Consider the following 22,429-nt stretch of genomic DNA (forward strand, 5'->3'; position numbering starts at 1 on the left):
TTTTGTTTCTACACTTGATATTTAATAAATTATCACAAAACCGACCGAAACCGATCGGTTTTCAATTTTTTAAAACCGAAACCGCGGTTTTGAAATTCTTCGGTTTTTTTGGAAACTCTAGAAAAAATAGTTTCAAAATATTCAACTTATTATTAAATTCCAAAAACCCTAAGATTTATGAGGTTTCTTAAATACTAGAAGTACTTCCCAGGTAAACTTTTTCAAATTTTTAGTTAATAGGTCTAAATTTAAGCAAATTTTTAAAATAATATTAATATATGGGGCATTTCATGTCAAGTGAACCAACTTTTGAAATCGATGTCTTCCGATCGGGATGAAATTTGCACCATCGATTTCAAAAGTTGGTTCACTTGACATGAAATGCCCCATATACGTTTATTTTATTTACATATATTAAAGAAATAAAAACATAATTAATTAAATTCTGAAAATAGAAAACAAATTAAAAAGTATTAATTATAATGACATTGGAAATGGAAACCTTTTGGTATTATATATTTAAAATTGATTTAATGCATAATTGATTAACGTGTCAATTATCTTGCTAGAGGAACATCATTGTCCCATACGAAATTGTTCTTTTTCGGTTTAGAATTTCCAGGATTATTTATAGGATTTGCATTATTTTGAATTGGGTTTTCAGTTTGAATTGGCAATTCAGTAGTTGTGTAATGAATCGAATTTTTAATATTCGTAGCCGTTGTAGTTTGTACGACATTATTGTGATTTATATTTTTAGTAGGCTTTTCGGTGACAATATGGTTTAGATTTGTTTGACTAATATTAGTGGTGGAAGATTTCCCTTCATTCGTTTTGGCTTCAGTCTTTGTATTGGCCTTTTGGGTAGCATTTTCAATATGTGTTGCTACTGAAGTTTTAACAACGTTATCGTCCGTTTTATGTTTAGGCTCCTTTTCAGTGACGGTATTCATTCGATTTATTTTTGGTTGGTCTGAGGTCTTGGTAGTAGAATTTACTTTATTTTTATCATTTGTTGTTGTTTTAACAACATTATTGTAGTTTTTAATATTTGTGGTGTCTGTGGAATTTAGATTTGTAGTTGATTGATTAGTGATCTTGGTAGACGATTTTTCTCTATTCAACTTGGGGTCAAGATTAGTATTGACCTTGTTTTGGGTTGAATTTGTACCGTTTATTGTCGCTGTACTTTTAACATTATTGTCAATTTTATTTGTAGCTCGCTTTTCTGAGGTTGTATTTATATTCGGATGACTTGAGGTCTTGGGTGTAGAATTTACTTTATTTTCATCATTTGTTGTTTGAGGCGGCTGGTTTGCTTTTGTAGTTTTAACAGCATTATTGTAATTTTTAATATTTGTGGTCTCTGTGGAATTAACATTTGTAGTTGATTGATTAGTGATCTTGGATGAAGAAGATATGACCATGTTTTGGATTGAATTTTTATCATTAATTGTCACAGTACTTTTAACAACTTTATTGGTATCAGTTTTATTTATAGCTCCCTTTTCTAAGGTAGAATTTATTCGATTTATATTTGTGTGACTTGAGGTGTTGCTAGTAGAATTAACTTTATTATTTTTATTGTCATTTATTGTTGTAGACAGCTGGGCCTCTGTAGTTTTATCTAAGTTGTTGTAGTTTTTAATATTTGTGTTCTCTGTGGAATTAACATTTGTATCTGATTTACTAATAATTCTGGTAGCAGATTTTTCTTTAGTTTTCTCTAGGTCATTCTCGGTACTTTTATTTTCTGTTTTCGAAATTCCAACATTTGTATTTGTATACGATTTTGTAAAGACGTTAGAAGATGTTTTATGACTTGAATTTTTCGTGTCCTTTTTAGAGTAGATAGATTTTGCAACATTATTAGTTGAGTTCTTAGATGAATTTGACTGAGTGTAAAAATGTACGTAATGATGATTTGAGGTATGCTGAAGATGAGTATGACTTTCAGCTAAAAATAGAAAAATATATTAACGTTACATACAATATTTGAAAATACATAGAAAACTTACCATTGTGAGTATTATAAATAAAATGATGATCACTAAATGGATGTACCGTCACATTTGAAGAATTAAGTTTGTTACTGTTTAATGATGTATTGTTTTCTTGGATTATTATAGTATTTTGATTTATTGTGGGTTGTGCTTTCTCAATTCTAGTACTATATGATCTACTGTGTAACGTTGTAACATTAGTTTTATGAGTAGTATTTGAAATTGTTGTAGTTTTTGACTGATTTTTTGTTGAACTTTTAACATTTGTTGCCACTGTACTTTTAACAGCATTACTGTCAGTCTTAGCACTGAAGTTTCTTGAATTTTCCGTGTCCTTTTTCGAGTAAATAGATTTTGCATCATTATTGGAAGAGTTTTTAGATGACGGTAATTGAGTGTTTATATGTAGGGTATTATGACTTGAGGAATGCTGATGATGAGTATGACTTTCAGCTAAAAATAGAAAAATATTTTTTTTTTTATATGGGAGAATCCATTACAAAGCGGACAGAAAGAAAACTGTACTTTTCGGATTTATTATTTCCAATTTCAATGAAATTTACCACAGTTATTACTTATGTATTGCAATTGTTTATCAAGTCAAGTTTTAAATTTAAATTTACACTTTTGTGATATTTTTAAATTGTCAAGATGTTACATTTTTGGACCGGAAAGGTTCTCTAGTCAAAAAGTTTATGATTTGATAATAATATGCAATACCTAATAACTGAGGTAAATTTCCTTAAAATCGGAGATGACAAATCTGACTGCAGTCCGCTTTGTGATGGATGGATCCATAGAAAACTTACTTTTGTGAGTATTATACATAAAATAATGATTACTAAATGGCTGTACCGTCACATTTGCAGAATTAAGATTATTACTGTTAAATGCTGGACTATTTAGATGGATTTGAATAGATTTGCGATTTAATATTGGTAGTTTTTTCACAATGTGGCATGATATGACAGTAGAATTCGTTTTTAAACTGTGTACTGTTTTAAGATGAGTTTTATGAGTAGTATTTGAAATTAATGTTGCAGTAATTCTTGCGTCAGTACTTTTTAGATTTATTTTTGAGTCACTAATTGCATTTTTAATATTTGTGGCATCTGTATTTGATTGACTAATAATCTTGCTAGCAGATTTATCATTATTCTTCTCATTGCTATTTTTAACATTCGCTGCCACTGAATTTTTAACAATATTATTTGAAATTCCGACATTTGTTATTAATGTATTTGTATTCGATTGTTTAAAGATTTCGGACGAAGTTTTATTAGCAATAATAAAACTTGAATGTTCAGTGTTCTTTTTAGAGTAAATAGATTTTGCATTATTATGGTTAGATGACTGTGATTGGTGGTATAAATCTACGGAATGATGATTTGAGGATTGGTGATGATTATTATGACTTTCAGCTAAAAAAAGAAAAAATTAAATAATATTTAGGTTACATACTAAATCTGAAAATAGAGATCTTACCACTGTGTATATTAATTTTAAAATTGTGATCAATAAATGGGAATACCGACACATTTGTAGAATTTAATTTATTACTATTTAACGTTGAGATATTTTGTTGTATTTTTACTGTTTTGCGATTTATTATCGGCTGTACTTTACGGCATAATCTGGTAGCAGGATTCGATATTTTACTGTTCAACGTTTTAATAATAGATTTTTGCGTAGTATGTGATATTGATACTGGAGTAATTCTTTTATTTAGTAAACTGATTGAACTATATGCAGGTATTGGTATAGCACCAGGTATACGAATTTCTGATTTGCAACGTTTACACTAAAATACAAGTTTAATTTAAATATATATTTGGTCAATTCACAAGGTCTCTTATCATGTCATAATGTCCTAATATTTCACAATGGTTTTTATTGCTTTTGAAGCAAAAAATGTTCTAAAATAATACTACATGCAGAGACCTTCGCCGGGTCGTTTAAGCCAAGCCGCCGAGTCGTGTTATATTAGGACATTATGACAATATGACTGATAAGAGACCTTGTGAATTGACCAATTATAACACACACAATTAGGGTGTTTTTTTACTTTTTTTCGAATTTCGAGGAGTACAGACTGGATTAGTGTGACACTTATTATTAACATTATTCGATTTGACTGAAATGTTTGGCACACAAAACCCATACTTCTTGAAATTGCAAGAAAAACACATTAATTTTTATACAAATTTATATTTAAATTAACTTACTCTTCCGCAAATTTTATTAGCTGTAGTTTGTGGTGTAATTTGCACATTTCGTGAAGATTCAAAGTTATTAAAGATGTCTGGATAGCTAACAATTCCTTTGTGAAATTTGGCCGTTATCGGATTAGAACAAGGTGTTACCTAAAACAATATTCCCAGACATGTTGTGTTATCTTCAAAACTATTTTACTATGAACAATTTATACCTGTGGCAATTTGCATTTTCGACATCCTGTTGCACATGCACTTTCAGCTCCATACTTTATTAATATAATTAATATAATCGATAACACTTTAATGTTTTTAAATATAATCATTATGATAATATTTTATATTAACGACAGCTATTTAGTTTGAGTTTACTTTAGCAACTAACTCCAATATTATTTATTTTTTAATTTATATATAGCATAATTCCCCAGATGATTTCTTATTTATGCAGTACTATAGGTTCCTTGGGTATTATGGGTTTGTGCTGGTGCTTCCACCAGATGGCCCCACAGCCATCTTAACCGATGCAAGTAACAGTTCGCAGAAGTGTGAATGTATTTTACACAGGCAGACACCTGCAGCTCACTGTCTAGTGAATTTTTCTGGACAGTGATTTTTTTGACTAAGCATTTTTATAATAGAAAAGAGAGTCATATTATCCTCCCTGAAAACACATCAATATCATAGAGTTCAAAGCAAATAAAAAAGCAACCAACAAAAACTTAAAGATCCCATCTAATCTCTTTACCACAAAATCTCATTATCGCTGAGAAAACTCTTAAAGTTGCATAAAACTGCCTATGTTTCTTACTAAGTTATGACTTCTGGAATAGGTTATTTAACTCTTAAAAATCATTAACATTATTATTACCTGTAACCAGGTATAGAGTATCATGAGGCCGGGCAATACTTCTTCTCGGATTAATTTTTTTTAATTATTATTTATAAGAATTTAAATGTTATTTTGTGGTTAATTAAACGGCCGCAATGTTTCATTAATAACGAAAGGAAGATCTTGCAATTTATTAATAACACCCACACTTTACCGATTAACATGACGAATGTGATAATTCTTCAAATTCTATTCTGAATCTGTTAAAGATTATGTCGATTCATATACAACCAACTATAAAAAACCCTAACGTATGTGAGAGTTCTTCAAAATCTATCTTGGATGTGTTTAATATTACGTAGATCCACGAGGGGTCAGATGAAGATCTTCTCTAGGACTAATTATATTTTAAATATCAGTTCATTAGGATCATAAATAGATTTTTGGTAATTTTTGAAAAAAAAAATCAGCCCAAGGTGGCCTGTAATTTTCCAAATTATTGTTACGAAATTGTACTTGAATTCAAATATAACGATTTTAAGGGCTGATTTAAAAGTAGCATAATGCTTTCAAATAACAGTGCTGTAATAGAAAACTGTAACATATCTGTGGGCATTATTAAATAAAAGCTTTCAGTTGATCATTGATCGTAAGTTGGCAACGCTGTTTGAATTCGAATATTCAGTTAAGGAACATTGTAGAAAGTACACCACAGATGGCGTATGATCCAGAAAAAAGTTTTTGATTTCGGAAAAAAAATATTAACAATTTTTTATTTTAAATATTTTTTTTTCGAAAGATTGAAGAAGTAGCTATCTAAACTATTTGGGACACATTTTGCTAAGAACAATAGGTAATAAGTTACATGGATAAGAAAAAAAACCCTTCTTGGCCAAAATGTCAAATTTTGAACCCCTCTAACTCAGAGATTTCTCGACCGATCTTGTTGAAAAATTGTGTCTGAGTTACTATCTAAGTTACAATAGAACTGATCTTGGTGCAAATTTCATCCCGATCGGAAGACATCAATTTCAAAAGTTGGTTCACTTGACATGAAATGCCTCATATTCAAGTTTAAAACCATAGATTAAAATATTATTTGGTTTATTTCCTTTAAATAAACCGGATACTTTTGATTGCAAATAAAAGCCGTTTAGTAGTTTGAAAATTGTAACAACTCATTCATTTAAAATGTACAACAACAACAGCATTAAATAGTCACTCAGTGTTTTTTTTATACACGTTTATAAAGTAGCAGAAATAAAGACACACTTTATATGTACACGAATTCAATTGAAAGAAACACAACACACTTTAAGGCACTCAGTTGATGTCTATTCGGAAAGCGTCTCTGATAGACTCACTCACGACTGCAACCTATTTATAACACTGCCATCTGCACTCTAGATTGTTCTTTAACTGTCAAAATTTGAATATTCTAGATCTTACTAATACATACGCCATCTGTGGTGTACTTTCTACAATGTTCTTTAACTGAATATTCGAATTCGAATGCAGCGTTGGCAACTTACGATCAAATCAACTGAAAGCTTTTATTCAATGTTAATAATGCCCACAGGTATGTTACAGTTTGCTATTACAGCACTGTTATTTGAAAGCATTATGCTACTTTTAATTCAGCACTTAAAATCGTTATATTTGAATTCAAGTACAATTTCGTAACAATATATATACATATAAGCGTTACAGTTGTCAAAAACCTAAGGCCCTAATTTTGTAAATCACGTCACCAAAGTGATGTTTATGTGCAAATCAAAAACAACATTTCACACATTTTAAAAATTTGTTTTTGTTTTGTGTACACAATTTTCAAATTATGAAAGGCAAATCAACGTTTGAATTTTTGTGCGTTTGTTTGGTTCACAATTTGTACATAAAACAAAAAAAAAATTTGAAATGTGTGAATTGTTGTTTTTGCTTTGCACATAAATATCACTTTGGTGACGTGATTTACAAAATTAGGGCCTAAGTCTTGCAACAACAAAATACATGTAAATTTGCGAGAGAGTAATTATTTTAACTCTCAGTTGCGCCTCTCGTTCTACTACTCTATGTTCAAAACCGTTTCGTTTTATAAAATGAGGCCGTTTATCAAAGTCAATCATAGTAATCATTTATTTCTAAAAAGTAAACTTATTTCAGACTAAAATATTATTTCAGTTTATTTTAGTTATGTATATATCTACGTGTATATTTTTGTTAGTATGAGAGCATAATTATTAAGCTACATATGTATGAAAAATATTTAAGTTTCGTTTTATAAAATGCAATCATAATTCTGAAGGATTATTGAAAGTTCTGCATAGCTAAAAACAAGTTCTTTCCTTATTTCTCCCAGTGTCGTTATTAGTATTGGCCTCCGGTGGAACTGTACTCGTGCTGATTATTTTACTTATGGTAAATATGAGTATGATTTCCAACTAAAATATAATTATTTTTCACTAAATATACAAATGTATAACAAAATATAAAAATTTAAAACTGACCATTGTGAACATTAATTACAACATTGCTGGGTTTACGATGTTTCGTCGAATCCCCTATAATTTTTACACTTTTTGGTGGATTATGTTTAAATATAAACCGAGTTCTTAGAGTGGTTGAAGTAGTTGTTGTTGGAGGTCTTGGCGATGTTTTTGTATATATTCGAGTGGTTTTTGGAGTTGAAGTCCTTATGCTTGGTCTTGGCGATGTTTTTGTATATATTCGAGTGGTTTTTGGAGATGTTTTTGGAGTTGAAGTCCTTATGCTTGGTTTATTTGATTGCCGATATCTATATGTAATACAAAAATTACGAGAACATTTTGCACACTAAAATATAAAATTTAATTAAATATTTGATCAAACTCCATAATTTTACTTCTAAATAACTTACTCTTCCTTTTTTATCACAAATTATTTTAATAGTATTAAATTTGGCTGGTTGATCGATACTAATACTCTGTTTGGGTGTAATCACATTTAACGCAGATGACAACTGATAAAAATAAAAATTATTAAAGTTTAAACAAAAATATTTTTATGAAAAATTTGTACATACTTGCGGCGATTGTGTAAATATTTCATATCTTGTTTCACACATGCTTTTAGCACAAAACTTGAATAAAATGATGAAAAGGACTGGTAACACTTTAATGTCTTTAAATATTATCATTTTGTTTATATTCGAAATTAACGGCACCTACTTTCTATAAGTTATCTTCAGCAACTGATTCCAGTTTTGATTTATTTCGTATATATAGAAAGATATGATTTTATATTTACTTATGTATATGTATATTTTTTTATTTCTATGTAATTATAAATTATTTATTTGTGGTCAACGGCCACAATGTTTCATTTATATTAAAATGGGGATACAATTTTGAATCATATTCTTGGATTATCCGATGATGTAAATACGCAAAATCTGTTAAAAAGAAACCTGCTATAATTCAACGGGTACACACAACTTGTTCATCCTTCTGCCCTGATGATTTTTAAAAGGAAAACATTATTAAACGTAGTTATACCCTTTCACAGTCTTACCCCTATTTTATCAATCTCTAGTTATCGTTTTTCGTAACGATATACTTAGAGTTACCAGTTTTATTTTTACAAAACAGCGGGACAATTTTCAAAATCGGTGAAAAATGGCGGGATTTTGAAAACTTACGCGGGACAAAAAACAAGAAAACTTATTCCATTATTTTAAACTAGATATTATATTTATCCCAAATTGTTTACACAGTGATACAGCTAAGAATGAAGTAGAAATACCTGGGAAGTGATATTCTAAAAAACCGTATCCGTTAGATGAAATAATGAACTGTTCATTACCATAGATTTCGTTCTTGTTCCAAAATAATAACATGCGCCATATAATGGAAAACCAGCCAGCCTATGAACAGCTTGAAATACATTGCTAACCAAAGTATAACTTAATAACTTTCTGAGTTGATTGATCCATATTTTTGAGCGATACAAACATCAGCAGAAATGCTGTGTTATATTTAACATCCGGGGTTGTCATAGAATCCAATCATTGTCGGAATCGGTTTTGAAAACGACTGAAAAAGTACATTGGTCTTGTGAAATCGAAAGTTTTTGGTTTTATATTCGATCTAGAATTAAATTCTATATCGATTAAACAAAAAATTACATTGGATTTCATAATTCAAATGTATCTTTTTTGTCGTTTTCAAAACCGATTCCGACCATGATTGGATTCTATGACAACCCCGGATGTTAAATATCTTTTCTTACACTGCATATTTTCTTCTTTGCTTTATTTTATTGATATCGCAAGAATATAAAACAAGTAAGGAAGTATGGTCGGTCAAGCCCGACCATACACTAAGTAAAAGAGCAAAAACATTTTTCTTTTAAAATTTCCATAATTTATATTTTTGAGTGATTTTCGGAAGTGGGCCTTATATGGGGGCTATGACCAATTATGGTCCGATCACCATGAAATTAGGTCATGTGATTTATGTCTATATTAAAGTTAACTATGTTGAATTTTGTGAGTATACAAACATTTTTAAGCGATTTATGCACGTTAAAGTGATTTTAGGAAGCGGGTCTATATGGGAGCTATGACTAATTATGGACCGATCGTAACAAAATTTGGTGACATGAATTTTGTGTATATAAAACTTATTTGGAGCGGAATTTGTGGAGATACATATATAAATTCAACATTTATGACCGATAAAGTCCAATTTCGGGAGGACATTTGTATGGGGGCTAGGTGAAATAATGCAACGATTTCAGCCAGTTTCAATAGGCTTCGTCCTTGAGCCGAAAAAATGATATGTACCAAATTTCATCGAAATATTTTCAAAATTGCGACCAGTACTCTGACGGATGGACGGACATCGTTTAAACGACAGAAAGTGATTCTAAGTCGATCGGTATACTTTAAGGTGGGTGTTAGACTAATATTTTTGGGCGTTACAAACATCTGCACAAACGCATTATACCCTCCCCACTATGGTGGTGTAGGGTATAAAAACGAGTTGGATTTCAATCGTTTACTTTCCGTATTTTTGAGAATAATATTTATGTTTCACTTCTTTTATATTTTTGTTCTTTAATAAGGTGGATAAGAATGAGAACAATGAAAGCAGTGGTTGTTACTAAAGTGCAGTCATTAAATCAGTCAGTAGATGTTGTGAAGTCAAGTTGTTTTTAAAGTTGTTTCTTAATTGTTAATTGTAAAAGTTGTTAAAGTTCTTGTCCAATCTATTTCAAATGTTTAATTAAAATCTAAAATTGTTAAATGTAATCAATGTTTCTTAAAAGTATATAACTAAACTGATTCCAAATTAGTTTCTCAATTTCAATGTCTTCCTAAATCAGGGAAAGGCAACCTATACTATTGCATTTTACTATTGTATTAGTTATACACTCTCTCCGCTCTCACCAAGAATCAGTGTTGCCAGTAAACTTTCGACTCTTTTCCCCAATTAAAAATCTCATATTGTTCATCATACATCTTTAAAAGTTGGGACATTTTTTTTCACTGGCAACGCTGATTCTTAAATTGTGCGATAAAAAAACGATACACAACCTGCTTGTTTGAGTTCTCAAGCTAGACCACAAAGTATACAGAGGCGTCAAATTTGACAGTTCAAAAACACTAAAATCAGCTTTTTTTGAAATTGTTTCGATAGAAAGAGAAAACAAATTTGCGGTTTAATACAGACAGTGCGTTAAAACAAACAACCATATAAATAAGCACAAAACCAAACCAGTTGAAATTGTTTCGAACGAAAGAGACAAATATATTTTTTTTGCCGTGTCGCCTCTGTATACTTTGTGGCTAGACTGATTAAAAGTTGTTTATTTCTCTACAATGCGTGTGCACTAGAGTGCTCCAAGATTGTATGGACGAAAAAAACTTTCTAGGTACTGGCCGTCCCCCCCTCTAGAATTGTTCTATGTATTGTAGAAACACGTTGTGTAAAATATTAGGATAATAGGATAACGTTAACTGGTGGCGCAACGACGCTGAAGTTTTGAGGTGCATTTACAAGGGGAAAATATGAAATTTTTTGAGTTTTTGTAAAAATTTTGCCATTAAGTAATGACTTTTACAATTTAATTTAAAAGAATCGAAATGTGTATGTAATTGTCGTTATAATAAGATATAAAAGACAAAAATTGGTGAAAAAATTTTAAAGTTATTAAAAAATCGCCAGGCCATTAACGTGTCTCAGGCCACTAGAACAAGAAATTTATGAACAAAATTAACATATTTTGAGAAATATTAAAATAAAAGCTTATTTTTACTTAAAATATATCTATATTTACTTGTATATGAGTTTTTGTCCTCGTAGGATACCGTTAACCTATTCGCAGGTATGACCAAAAAAATTAAATTTTTTTAACGGCAGTTTCAAAACTCCAATATCAAATTTTTAAAAATTTTGTTAAACAAATTTCAGAATTTTCTGATCATCACATGGGGATTTATTGACAACATAATAGGGAATAAAAATGTGAAAAAAGTATGTCAATACCTCCTATAGTTTTTCCGTACCTGCGATATAAATTTTGCGATTTTCGAGAAAAACTAATTTTTTGGCCATATTTTTGGGAATGACCAGAATTTCCTTACTGTAATGATTTTTAAGTAAAAGCTATTCAGAATAATATAGTCCAGGTAATTTTAAATATAGTCTGAAAGTTTTACTAAAATCGGAAAACTTTAACCCTTAAATCGTGAAGGTCAAAGGTAAATTTTTTCAATATTTGGAATTTCTCATGGAAAGATTTCGAAATATTATATATTTTTGCGCCGATTTTGATGAAACTTAAGAAAAATATAAAATGAAGTCTAGTATTCACAATAACAGTACAAAAATGGAAATTAACCCTTAAGAGTACTTGGGGTCAAAATGAATGTGTTTTTCGTGATTTTAAAAGTTGAGGGTCATTTGGACCCCAAGTGCTAGTAAGGGTTAATTTCCATTTTTGTACTGTTATTGTGAATACTAGACTACATTTTATATTTTTCTTAAGTTTCATCAAAATCGGCCCAAAAATATATAATATTTCGCTATCTTTCCATGAGAAATTCCAAATATTGAAAAAATTGACCTTTGACCTTCACGATTTAAGGGTTAAAGTTTTCCGATTTTAGTAAAACTTTCAGACTATATTTAAAATTACCTGGACTATATTATTCTGAATAGCTTTTACTTAAAAATCATTACAGTAAGGAAATTCTGGTCATTCCCCAAAATATGGCCAAAAAATTAGTTTTTCTCGAAAATCGCAAAATTTATATCGCAGGTACGGAAAAACTATAGGAGGTATTGACATACTTTTTTCACATTTTTATTCCCTATTATGTTGTCAATAAATCCCCATGTGATGATCAAAAAATTCTGAAATTTGTTTAACAAAATTTTTAAAAATTTGAAATTGGAGTTTTGAAACTGCCGTTAAAAAAATTTAATTTTTTTGGTCATTCCTGCGAATAGGTTAACGGTATCCTACGAGGACAAAAACTCATATACAAGTAAATATGGATAAATTTTAAGTAAAAATAAGCTTTTATTTTAATATTTCTCAAAATATGTTAATTTTGTTCATAAATTTCTTGTTCTAGTGGCCTGAGACACGTTAATGGCCTGGCGATTTTTTAATAACTTTAACATTTTTTCACCAATTTTTGTCTTTTATATCTTATTATAACGACAATTACGTACACATTTCGATTCTTTTAAATTAAATTGTAAAAGTCATTATTTAATGGCAAAATTTTTACAAAAACTGAAAAAATTGCATATTTTCCCCTTGTAAATGCACCTCAAAACTTCAGCGTCGTTGCGCCACCAGTTAACGTTATCCTATCATCCTAATATTTTACACAACGTGTTTCTACAATACATAGAACAATTCTAGAGGGGGGGACGGTCAAAATTCGCAATTTTATTTTCTTGGAGCACTCTAGTGTGCACACGTACGTAAGAGAAGAGTAAATGAAAAACGCGGCGCCCATGTTTTGCCTTTCCCTGTCCTAAATATATAATTTTTATCAATAAATAATATTTTATAATATATGTAACTAAAATATTAAAACTGTTTTTAAATTTACATTCAAAAACCTAATACAATTTACATCTATGGGTATTTGATTATTCAAAGCAAAGAATAATTAGTTAGAATTTGAAAAAAATTTAAAAAAAAATTATTTGAATTTGGTGTAACCAAGGCGTATTAACAAGGTGAGTGCGTCTCGGCAACAAATACAACAATGCAAAAACAACAGGCAATTTGTTTTTGTTAAAATGTACGGTAAATGTCAAAATCAAGGCGAATTAAAATATTACTATGTTATTTACAATAACAAATGTAAACATAAACAAAGTTTGACATATAGTGTACATAAAACCACAGCGAATTAAGAAACAGCTGATTTTATGCACTCACCTTGTTAATACGCCTTGGGTGTTATTATTAGATTATTTTGTGTGTTTTTTCTTTTCTTAATTTGTCTGAACAAAAATATAAGATATACATATTATATATCAACGTGTAGGAAGTTATGTCCTCTTTTCAAAAATGTACAAAATTTTTAAGAATTAAAAAAATTATAAAAGACTTTTTTCAAAAATATGGGAATAAAAAATTATAGCTGATTTTTTTGGAAAATTTTAATTTTTAAAATGCAATAAAAGTTTTGTTTATGAATCGTATTTAATGAAATTATACACTTATATAGAAACGTTCGATCCAAATCCAAAAGTGAAAAAGATATTTGTGAATTGTTAATGACAATCCCACAATTCCCAAAAAACTTTCCAAAAATCCCAAAATTGGGATTTTTTAGATTTTTTGATTTTTTGAAGGCACCAAGCACGGGGCTATGAAATCCCTTTGCACAATATTGAAGAACATATTGGGACACACAAAACAAGTCTTAATTTTTTGAAAGCAGCTATGCGATTTGAGAAAATGTTGTTTTAAGTTGAAATTTATATAAAAAATAGGTCTACTTCGGAAGGCTCGGGACCACGCAATAATACGAATTTTTATATTATTTTGCTTTTATAATATTTCCCGAAATGTTGTCTTTCAGAAAAATATAAATACACTATTTATATTTTTCTTATTTTCTGTATAATTTAAAATTAATGTAAGTACTTTTTTGGAAAAAAATGGCGAAAAAACGACTTTTTTATTTTTTTTAAATTTGAATGCACACCACTTTTGGCTCAGTAGAGGTTTTTAAACAATTATTTCCTAATATTATTACTACATGTCTTGTTAATTCAAAAAATTATATTTCAAGAAAATCGGGAAAGAATTGGATCCGTTATTAGCAAAAAAACCAGACCAAGGTAGGTAAATAAAATAAAATTTTACTTTTCAAATGCGAATAACTCGTAAACTATAAGAGATAATATATGGCTAAAGCAATGTTTTTTGTAGATCTCGTCTAGTGGATTCCATATATATATCTTTCAAATCGGGTCGCAAACAAAAATTTGGCATCATTTTTAATTTTTGATATACCCGAGGTGCCCCACTTTGGGGCATTGTGGCTCGGCCCACCCTTGGTGTTATAAGCCCAGATTCAAAACTTAATCTTATCAACACCTCCTCTATGGCCATGGGAAATTTTATTAAAATCGGGCTATTCGTTTAGAAGTTACAGATTTATTTCCACTTTTTTTCAGATCCCCCACTGTGCGACATTTATCTTAAAAACTAAAAAAATTCTAATATGGTGATTTTCCATGAAGAAAAATATAAAATTTGAATTAATGTAAAATTTTAAAAGTTAAATATATCATAACAAAATTTGTAACTAATGTAGATCCAAGTGTCCCCAAATCAATGGCATTATAATTTTGGACATTTTTTATTAAATACCTAAATTTCTAAAACGGGGAAAATGTGTGCCAAAAACTGAGTTTTTTTTTAGAAAAGTGTTTAGTGTGGCGTTATTTACTGTGTGATAGTAAAAAAACTTTGTACATATTTAAACAAGATATAGGGTTATACAAATATGGAGCTTTTTCGAGAATCGGTACTATGCCTTTTTAGAATTTTTTACTCAAACCTAAATACTTTTTTTTTAATTTGTCCAAGTTTGGATAGGACTGCTGGGGACTAGGTCCGGTTAAGTGAGCCAAATTTTACTTTACACGTTTTAGCATTAAGTGTTCTTTTCGGATCATATAAAAAATTTATATAGTCCCGAAGAAAATTTTTTTCTACAAAAGAAAAAATATAGGGATTTTTTTTGGGAAAAAACGTAAAAAAAATACAGCCCATTTTACATGTTCCAACTTAGGATGCGTGTAACTTTTTATAGCAAGTTGTTTTTATTTTATTTAGAATTCTATTGCCAATATAGCTGATTTTCTAAAAAAAAGAATTCGACCTTCCGTCGGTCAAAAAAAGATCTAGCTAAATTAAAAAAAATAAATAATGAAACCTAAATATCTCTTCAACTAAAAGAAATAACCTACACAAGTAAACATATTCTTTGTAGATCAACTCAAGGACTATTTATATTTTAAATTTCAGCTCATTTGGGTCATAAATGGATTTTTGAGGATTTTTTTTTTTAAATTTAAGACCCGAGGGGACCAACTTTGAGGGACCACTTAATGGCCCCCATTACTTCTAGTAAGCTGAACAACCGCAAATCAATTCAAAAACATTTTAGCTCCAAGAATGTGAAATTTCGTAACAATATCTGCAACAGTTCCCGAGATACCGAATTATTTCCAAAAAAGAAAGTTTCTAAACCACTTGTTTAATTTAAATTTAAAAATTGTTTATGAATAAGGCCTTTAGAACATACACTAAAATGTTTATTATTATGGTATTAACAAAGCAATGGAAACTAAGGTTTCAGTTTTATAAAAAAATGTCTGGCCCTTGTTTGTATTACTAAGGAATATATGCTTTTGCAACCCGAGACCAGCCTCATTCGCCATGCGGCTAACAGTCCGAGGACTAACTTTAAGTTTTAGATTATGTAAACCAGAGTCATTTTTGGGAAATTTCTTAAACTCTCTTGCTAATAAATTATCTTGTCTTATTCTTTTCAGTTTCGAAAAGCTCACGATTTAAGTTTTCTAAAAAAAAACAATATCTACTATATATTCGTTAATTATGTAATTCAATTTATGTTTATAAATAAAATTCTTCAAATAATTGTTTAAGAGCAATTATTTATTGAAGTACTGAAGTTTAAAAATAATAAAGAATTTAATTATTACAATTAAATAAAAAACACAAAAATGTTACACATATGTATTGTAATTCCTCATTTGTTACAGCAGTTATCCACCGATTTTTACTTCTGTAAATGAAATGTTTACGATTTTAATTGCTTATTTTGTATATATTCTTTTTTTTTTTTAAATCACTCACTCAAATTTGCATTTATTTCAATCTTGGGCAGTGTTCTCTTTTTGGTTTTTCTCTTGGGAGCCGCCATACTGACATCACTTAATAAACCCAAAACAATGGCAAAAATTAATACAACTTGAGAAATTTTTAATAATTTCATGTTTTAAACACAAGTTGTCGTTTCAAAGATTTATTAAAAACTAAATAATCTCTTGAATTAGAGTCAAAATTTCACGGTAAAACCCAAACATTTTAAATTAATTTTAAAACGTTGTATGTATATAAACAAAAAATGATAAGAAAACAAAAAAAAATGTTAGAACGCTGATTTCATTCATCTATTTTTTTCTGATGTTAGAAACTGATAAAAAAAATTAGATTTTTAACAAATTAATTGCAAAAATAATGATTTTGGATCATGCTATGTTTGGTTTAGAAATTGAATAAATTAATGTGTGTCATCCTGTATGACAAATGATTTATTGCAGCAAAATTCACAACCAGTTTTGTTTAAAAGTTTTCTTAAATATTTGAAACAATCTGTGTGTGTTGCTCATTTCATAGGGTGTCTCGTGTTGTTGTTGTTTTCACACAAAATATTTCTAAAATTTTCCAAAAATTATAAAATATGTAAATCTGTGATAAAAGTCTGTTCATTATACCCTACACCACCATATTGGGGAGGGTATTATGCGTTTGTGCAGATGTTTGTAACGCCCAAAAATATTTGTCTAACACCCACCATAAAGTATACCGATCCGTCCGTCTGTCCGTCCGTCTGGTTGGCTGGCTGGCTGTCCATATAAACCTTGTGCGCAGAGTACAGGTCGCAATTTTCAAGATATTTCGATCAAATTTGGTACGTATTACTTTTTCGGCCCAAGGACCAATCCTATTGAAAGTGGCTGAAATCGGTCCATTATTTCACCTAGCCCCCATACAAATGTCCTTCCGAAATTGGACTTTATCGGTCATAAATGTTTAATTTATAAATGTATCTCCACAAATTGCGCTCCAAATAAGTTTTATATATACAAAATTCATGTCACCAAATTTTGTTACGATCGGTCCATAATTAGTCATAGCTCCCATATAGACCCGCTTCCGAAAATCACTTTAACGTGCATAAATCGCTTAAAAATGTTGGTATACTCACAAAATTCAACATAGTTAACTTTAATGTAGACATAAATCACACGACCTAATTTCATGGTGATCCGTCCATAATTGGTCATAGCCCCCATATAAGGCCCACTTCCGAAAATCACTCAAAAATATAAATTATGGAAATTTTAAAAGAAAAATGTTTTTGCTCTTTTACTTAGTGTAGGGTATTATATGGTCGGGCTTGACCGACCATACTTTTTTACTTGTTCCTTTTGAAATGATTATATTTTAGGGTTTCTTCTTAAATCCGAATGCTGGGATTACAAAAATTAACCATTATTATATTTTTTTACCAGCCCCGAAAAATATATTGTCAAAATTTCCAAACATACCAAAATAGGGATGCTTATTAATTATACCATTAGAATAGATAAAAAGTACCAATAAGCAGCCACTTTTGGATCCATTTAGGCATTATTCATGTTTCAATTTAAATCTATTCATAATATATCTTGTATTATTATATATATATGTATATTTTATTTTTATTATAATTATTATACAATATTTTGATTGTATCATACTAAAATTAGAATATAAGAATTGTACATAACCTAATAAGTATGTAATGGCCTATATAACCTTGTAGTGTTGGGGCCTTAAATGAAAATAAATAAAATAAAAATAAAAAGTTCCATTACAGTAAAGAAAAAGTTCCATATTTGCTTAATTTCATGTTTCTAGGTCCATTATTATAGAAAATTCAAAAAGTACCATTAGAATAAAGAAAAAGTATCATAAGGTCTCCACTTGTGGACTCCCATACAATCGGATCCATATAAGCTTTATTTCATGTGTCTAGTATCATAAGTGAACAAAATACCTAAAGTAACATTCGAGTAAAGGAAAAGTACCAAAAAGTCTCCCCCTATAATTCTCACTCACTTAGGACCATATATGCTTAATTTCATGTTTTTGGGTCCATTGTTATAAAAAAATTAAAACGTACCATTAGAAGAACGAAAAAGTACCTATATGTAGTTCTGTTCTCACATTTTGGTACCTAAATATTATTCCCTATTCCTAACTCTAATTTCACATATCAGCTAACTTTAATGTCGATAAGTTAAATAATTTAAAATATTAAAAAAGTACCATTAGGAGAAATGTGCCAAATTCCCTTTTCCTTCTTGAACACATCTCAAGTTTGAAATTTAAAAAATACTCCAATGTTTGTGCTACAGACATGTCTCAAACGATTAAAATCTGTGTTAATGAGCTCAAGAAAAAATATGTTTTAAAAAAGTACTAAACTGTTTACTCTGATATGGCCCAATATACACATTGGCACTCTAGTTCCAAATCATACTGTGTTAGTTAATTTTTGTCTGAATCCAGGAACCAATTTTAACTTGAAAGGGTTCGAATTTCCAAAAAGTACCGAATTTATATCTGTTATTTTTCGATAAGTAAAGAATACGATTTAAAATTTGTTTCTATGTTAATTGGTTTAAAAGATACATGGGGTGCCAAAAAAGTACCAAAATATAATTTTTACCCGTTTTCTCCCTTAAAAGGTTCGAATTTCGAATTTCCTGTCAGCTTAATTTTTAAATGGAGTAACATGCATTTTTAAGTTTTTTGTATCTTTATTATATTTGAAGATAAAAGGTTAACGAATTTAGCCGTTTTTACCCTTTTTTAACTCCTAAACGTTCGAATTCTAGCTTCAGTAGTTTGGGTTGTGCAATGATGATTCAGTCAGTCAGTCAGTAACGTTACTCTTTAAAATATATAAATGATTAATTTAGTATTAAACAAGTAAGAGAGCCATATTCGGCTGTACCGAATCTTATATACCCTTCACCAAATTATACTTCAAAATAAAAATTTTAAATATTTTTATTTTTTTTAATTTTTTTGTTTCCAATTGTTATCTTAAATTTTTTATACACTCAGGTCTCGTTTTATGCGGATTCAAATTTATGCGATTTTTAAATAATTTTTTTTTTAGAATGATGGTTTTTAAAGCTTTTTTTTAATTCTTCATTTACATAACCGAGCCTTACCTTTTTACCATTTTTAAATTAAACCAATTTTGCAAAATCAAATTCTTAATATAGATTAAGATACGAAAAGAGAATTAAAGATTCATAGCGGACTGACTGATCGGGTTTTCCGATATCAAGAGTTGCATAAGTAACTTAAAAATTCAAAATCGCAAAGTTTAATGACAAATTATTTTGCAAGAAAAGAAGCAATTGAAGCTCCTAAAAATTCTTCGATTTCGTCCCCTATTCACTAGATTAATTCTAGTGACGAAAATTATATTTTACCATATTATGACAATATGATCATATCATCTAGTGATGAAAGTGACGTTGTAGTGATTCAGATTAATCATACATATTTAAAGAATTTCCTTAAAATATGTGTTAGCTCATTTTTTTTTTTGTTCATTTTCACTTTTTCTGTAATTATAAATATTTTTGTTTATTTTTTTTAACGTATTTTGTTTTTATTGTTTAAATAAATTAAATAAATATATTTTGGTTGATTTTTTTTATGCGGTTTTGTTCTGATTTTTTAATTAAAATCTGAATTTATGCGGTTTTTCAGAATTTTGAAACGAATCATTAGTTTTTATATGAAGCTAGAGTATCGTTTTATGCGAATTCAATTTATGCGATTTGTTTTGGAACGCATCTATCGCATAAAACGAGACCTGAGTGTATTTAATTTTTTTTTTTTTTAAAAATTTAAAAAAAAAAATTTCTATATTTTTTTTGGTGAAAAAAAAAATCGGGTTAAAAAATATTTTTTCCGATTTTGAACAATTGTAGGTCCAACTTACTATGGTCTTATATAAGTCATTGCAAAGGCCTTTGAAATATCTATCATTAGATATCCATATTGTCTATATTATTGACTTAAGTAATCCAGATATAGGTCAAAAATCTAGGTTGTCCTGGTTTTTTCCTCATATCTCAGCCATTTGTGGATCGATTTAGCTGATTTTAAATAGGAAACTTTTCGAAAGCATTTCTGACAGAATTTATGATTTGGATCCCAAAGATATCTGGGGTCTTCAGAAAATTGATGTCAACAGACAGACAGACGGACATGGCTTAAGCGACACCGCTATCTATAAGGACCCAGAATATATATACTTTATAGAGTCGGAAAATTATATTGTGGAAATTACAAACGGAATGACAAACTTATATATACCCTTCTCCCGGACCTTTTACCTTCCGGTTATATACATATTCTATTCCAGACAATTTTCTTAAAAATATTTGAGTGACGTAGAAAACTATTTATAATTTCGATATTACTCAGTTTTCTTTAAATAAGCGTTTACTGATTTTTAATAAATACTGATTAAGAATTTATTATCTAGTTCTATTTAGAAATACATATTACTATATAGTTATCAAACTATAATAAAAAATTCGATGGAATTGTGCTAAAGTAATAAATATTAGAGATAAAGATTTAATATATCACTTACCTATTTTATATGTTGAATAAATCTAAAATGAAAAAAAAAATAAAAACAAAAATGAATACATGTGAGTAGGAAAATCAAAATAATTAATACAACTGTATAAAATATGGCCATCGCCTCATATGTAGAGTAACTTTCTTAATTCTAATCGTGACATGAATGCATGGTCCTTCGGTTCGTATATCGCAGCGTAAGCTTTAAAGCACAAACTGTTTTGAATTTAAAATTAGCTTACGATATAGATTTACTGCCTGTTTCTCTAAATGCGAACGAAGTTTTTCTTTCGTATTTTAAATTGAAAACAACAAATAAATTTTAATTTGTTTTGTTGTTTTCAATATAAAATACGAAAGAAAATGTTCGTTCGCATTTAGAGAAACAGGCAGTTAACCTCTTGATATACCTCTTGATATGAGGGTATTGGAAATTCAACATAAAGTTTTACAAATTCTACAGACTGTGCTAAATATGAACGTTATATCAAGACGTAAGAATATTGATGCATATTTGTGCCATTTATAAATAAAATTTCCTTAAAGTCAATTGAGCGATTCTCTATCAACCACAAATATAACGGATTTTCATATGCAGTAGGATGGATTTCACTCAATTTCATTTTCTTGCATGACTCATTACAAACTGTTTATATTTTAAATGAAACATTTTTGCAAACACTACAAATTGAAGTACTCATTAGTGAAAATTTTCTATTTTACTGGTTTCATTTTCAGTCTAAACCAAAAATGTTTGTATGAGCAATTCAGCACGCATTTTATTACAGATAAGAACTACTTATTGGATTGTAAATTATATTGTACATAAAATCTACTATTTATATAATGAATATAAAAGTATTTATTTTTCATTTATTAAGATATGAGTATATTTCTTTACTATCAACTAAATATTAAACAATTGTTATTTAAAAATTGTTTTTTATCATGATTTTTGAAATTTCAAATGATAATCGACCTACCACCATTAACTTTATGTTTGTGTTCTAAGTAAAAATGGTGACGAATCGCATGGAACTACTGTGAGTACTTGAAAATAAAATCCCCAGAAAATAAATATAATAAAATGACTACCACTATTATTATTGAGTCTTATCAAAATCGACGATTTACAAAAATCAATAAAAATTTTAAAAATGCTCAAAGTACATACAGGGAATAAGCAAAATAATTAAATACTGAAGTTGAAAACTAAACATGCAGGTGTTCGATCCGATTTTACACAGGCGATGATAAACTCGGCCAATGTGAATGGAAAATATTGACACACCTGAAAATTGTTTAGATAGATAAGAGGGCTCTGTCTGACACAAGTATTAAATGTTTGTAGGCATAAGTATTACACCCTGTAACAATTTTTATAT

The 22,429-nt window shown here is 29.1% G+C and overlaps 1 protein-coding gene and 1 long non-coding RNA gene across 2 annotated transcripts; both read right to left on the bottom strand.

The window, feature by feature from the left end:
- Positions 1–557: 557 nt before the first annotated feature.
- Positions 558–4,542, bottom strand: LOC135951811 (putative uncharacterized protein DDB_G0282133). Its single transcript, XM_065501543.1, has 6 exons — positions 4,432–4,542; positions 4,229–4,366; positions 3,489–3,804; positions 2,813–3,424; positions 2,019–2,456; positions 558–1,957 (listed from the first exon to the last, which is right to left on the bottom strand). Exons 1-6 carry the CDS (start codon positions 4,540–4,542, stop codon positions 558–560), a joined length of 3,015 nt encoding a protein of 1,004 aa, XP_065357615.1.
- An 11,693-nt stretch (positions 4,543–16,235) lies between these two features.
- Positions 16,236–16,615, bottom strand: LOC135963814 (uncharacterized). Its single transcript, XR_010576859.1, has 2 exons — positions 16,455–16,615; positions 16,236–16,383 (listed from the first exon to the last, which is right to left on the bottom strand). It is a non-coding gene; the product is annotated as an uncharacterized LOC135963814 (long non-coding RNA).
- Positions 16,616–22,429: the final 5,814 nt, after the last annotated feature.

The sequence above is a fragment of the Calliphora vicina genome, chromosome 1, assembly GCF_958450345.1.
Source record: "Calliphora vicina chromosome 1, idCalVici1.1, whole genome shotgun sequence".
Taxonomy (NCBI): domain Eukaryota; kingdom Metazoa; phylum Arthropoda; class Insecta; order Diptera; family Calliphoridae; genus Calliphora; species Calliphora vicina.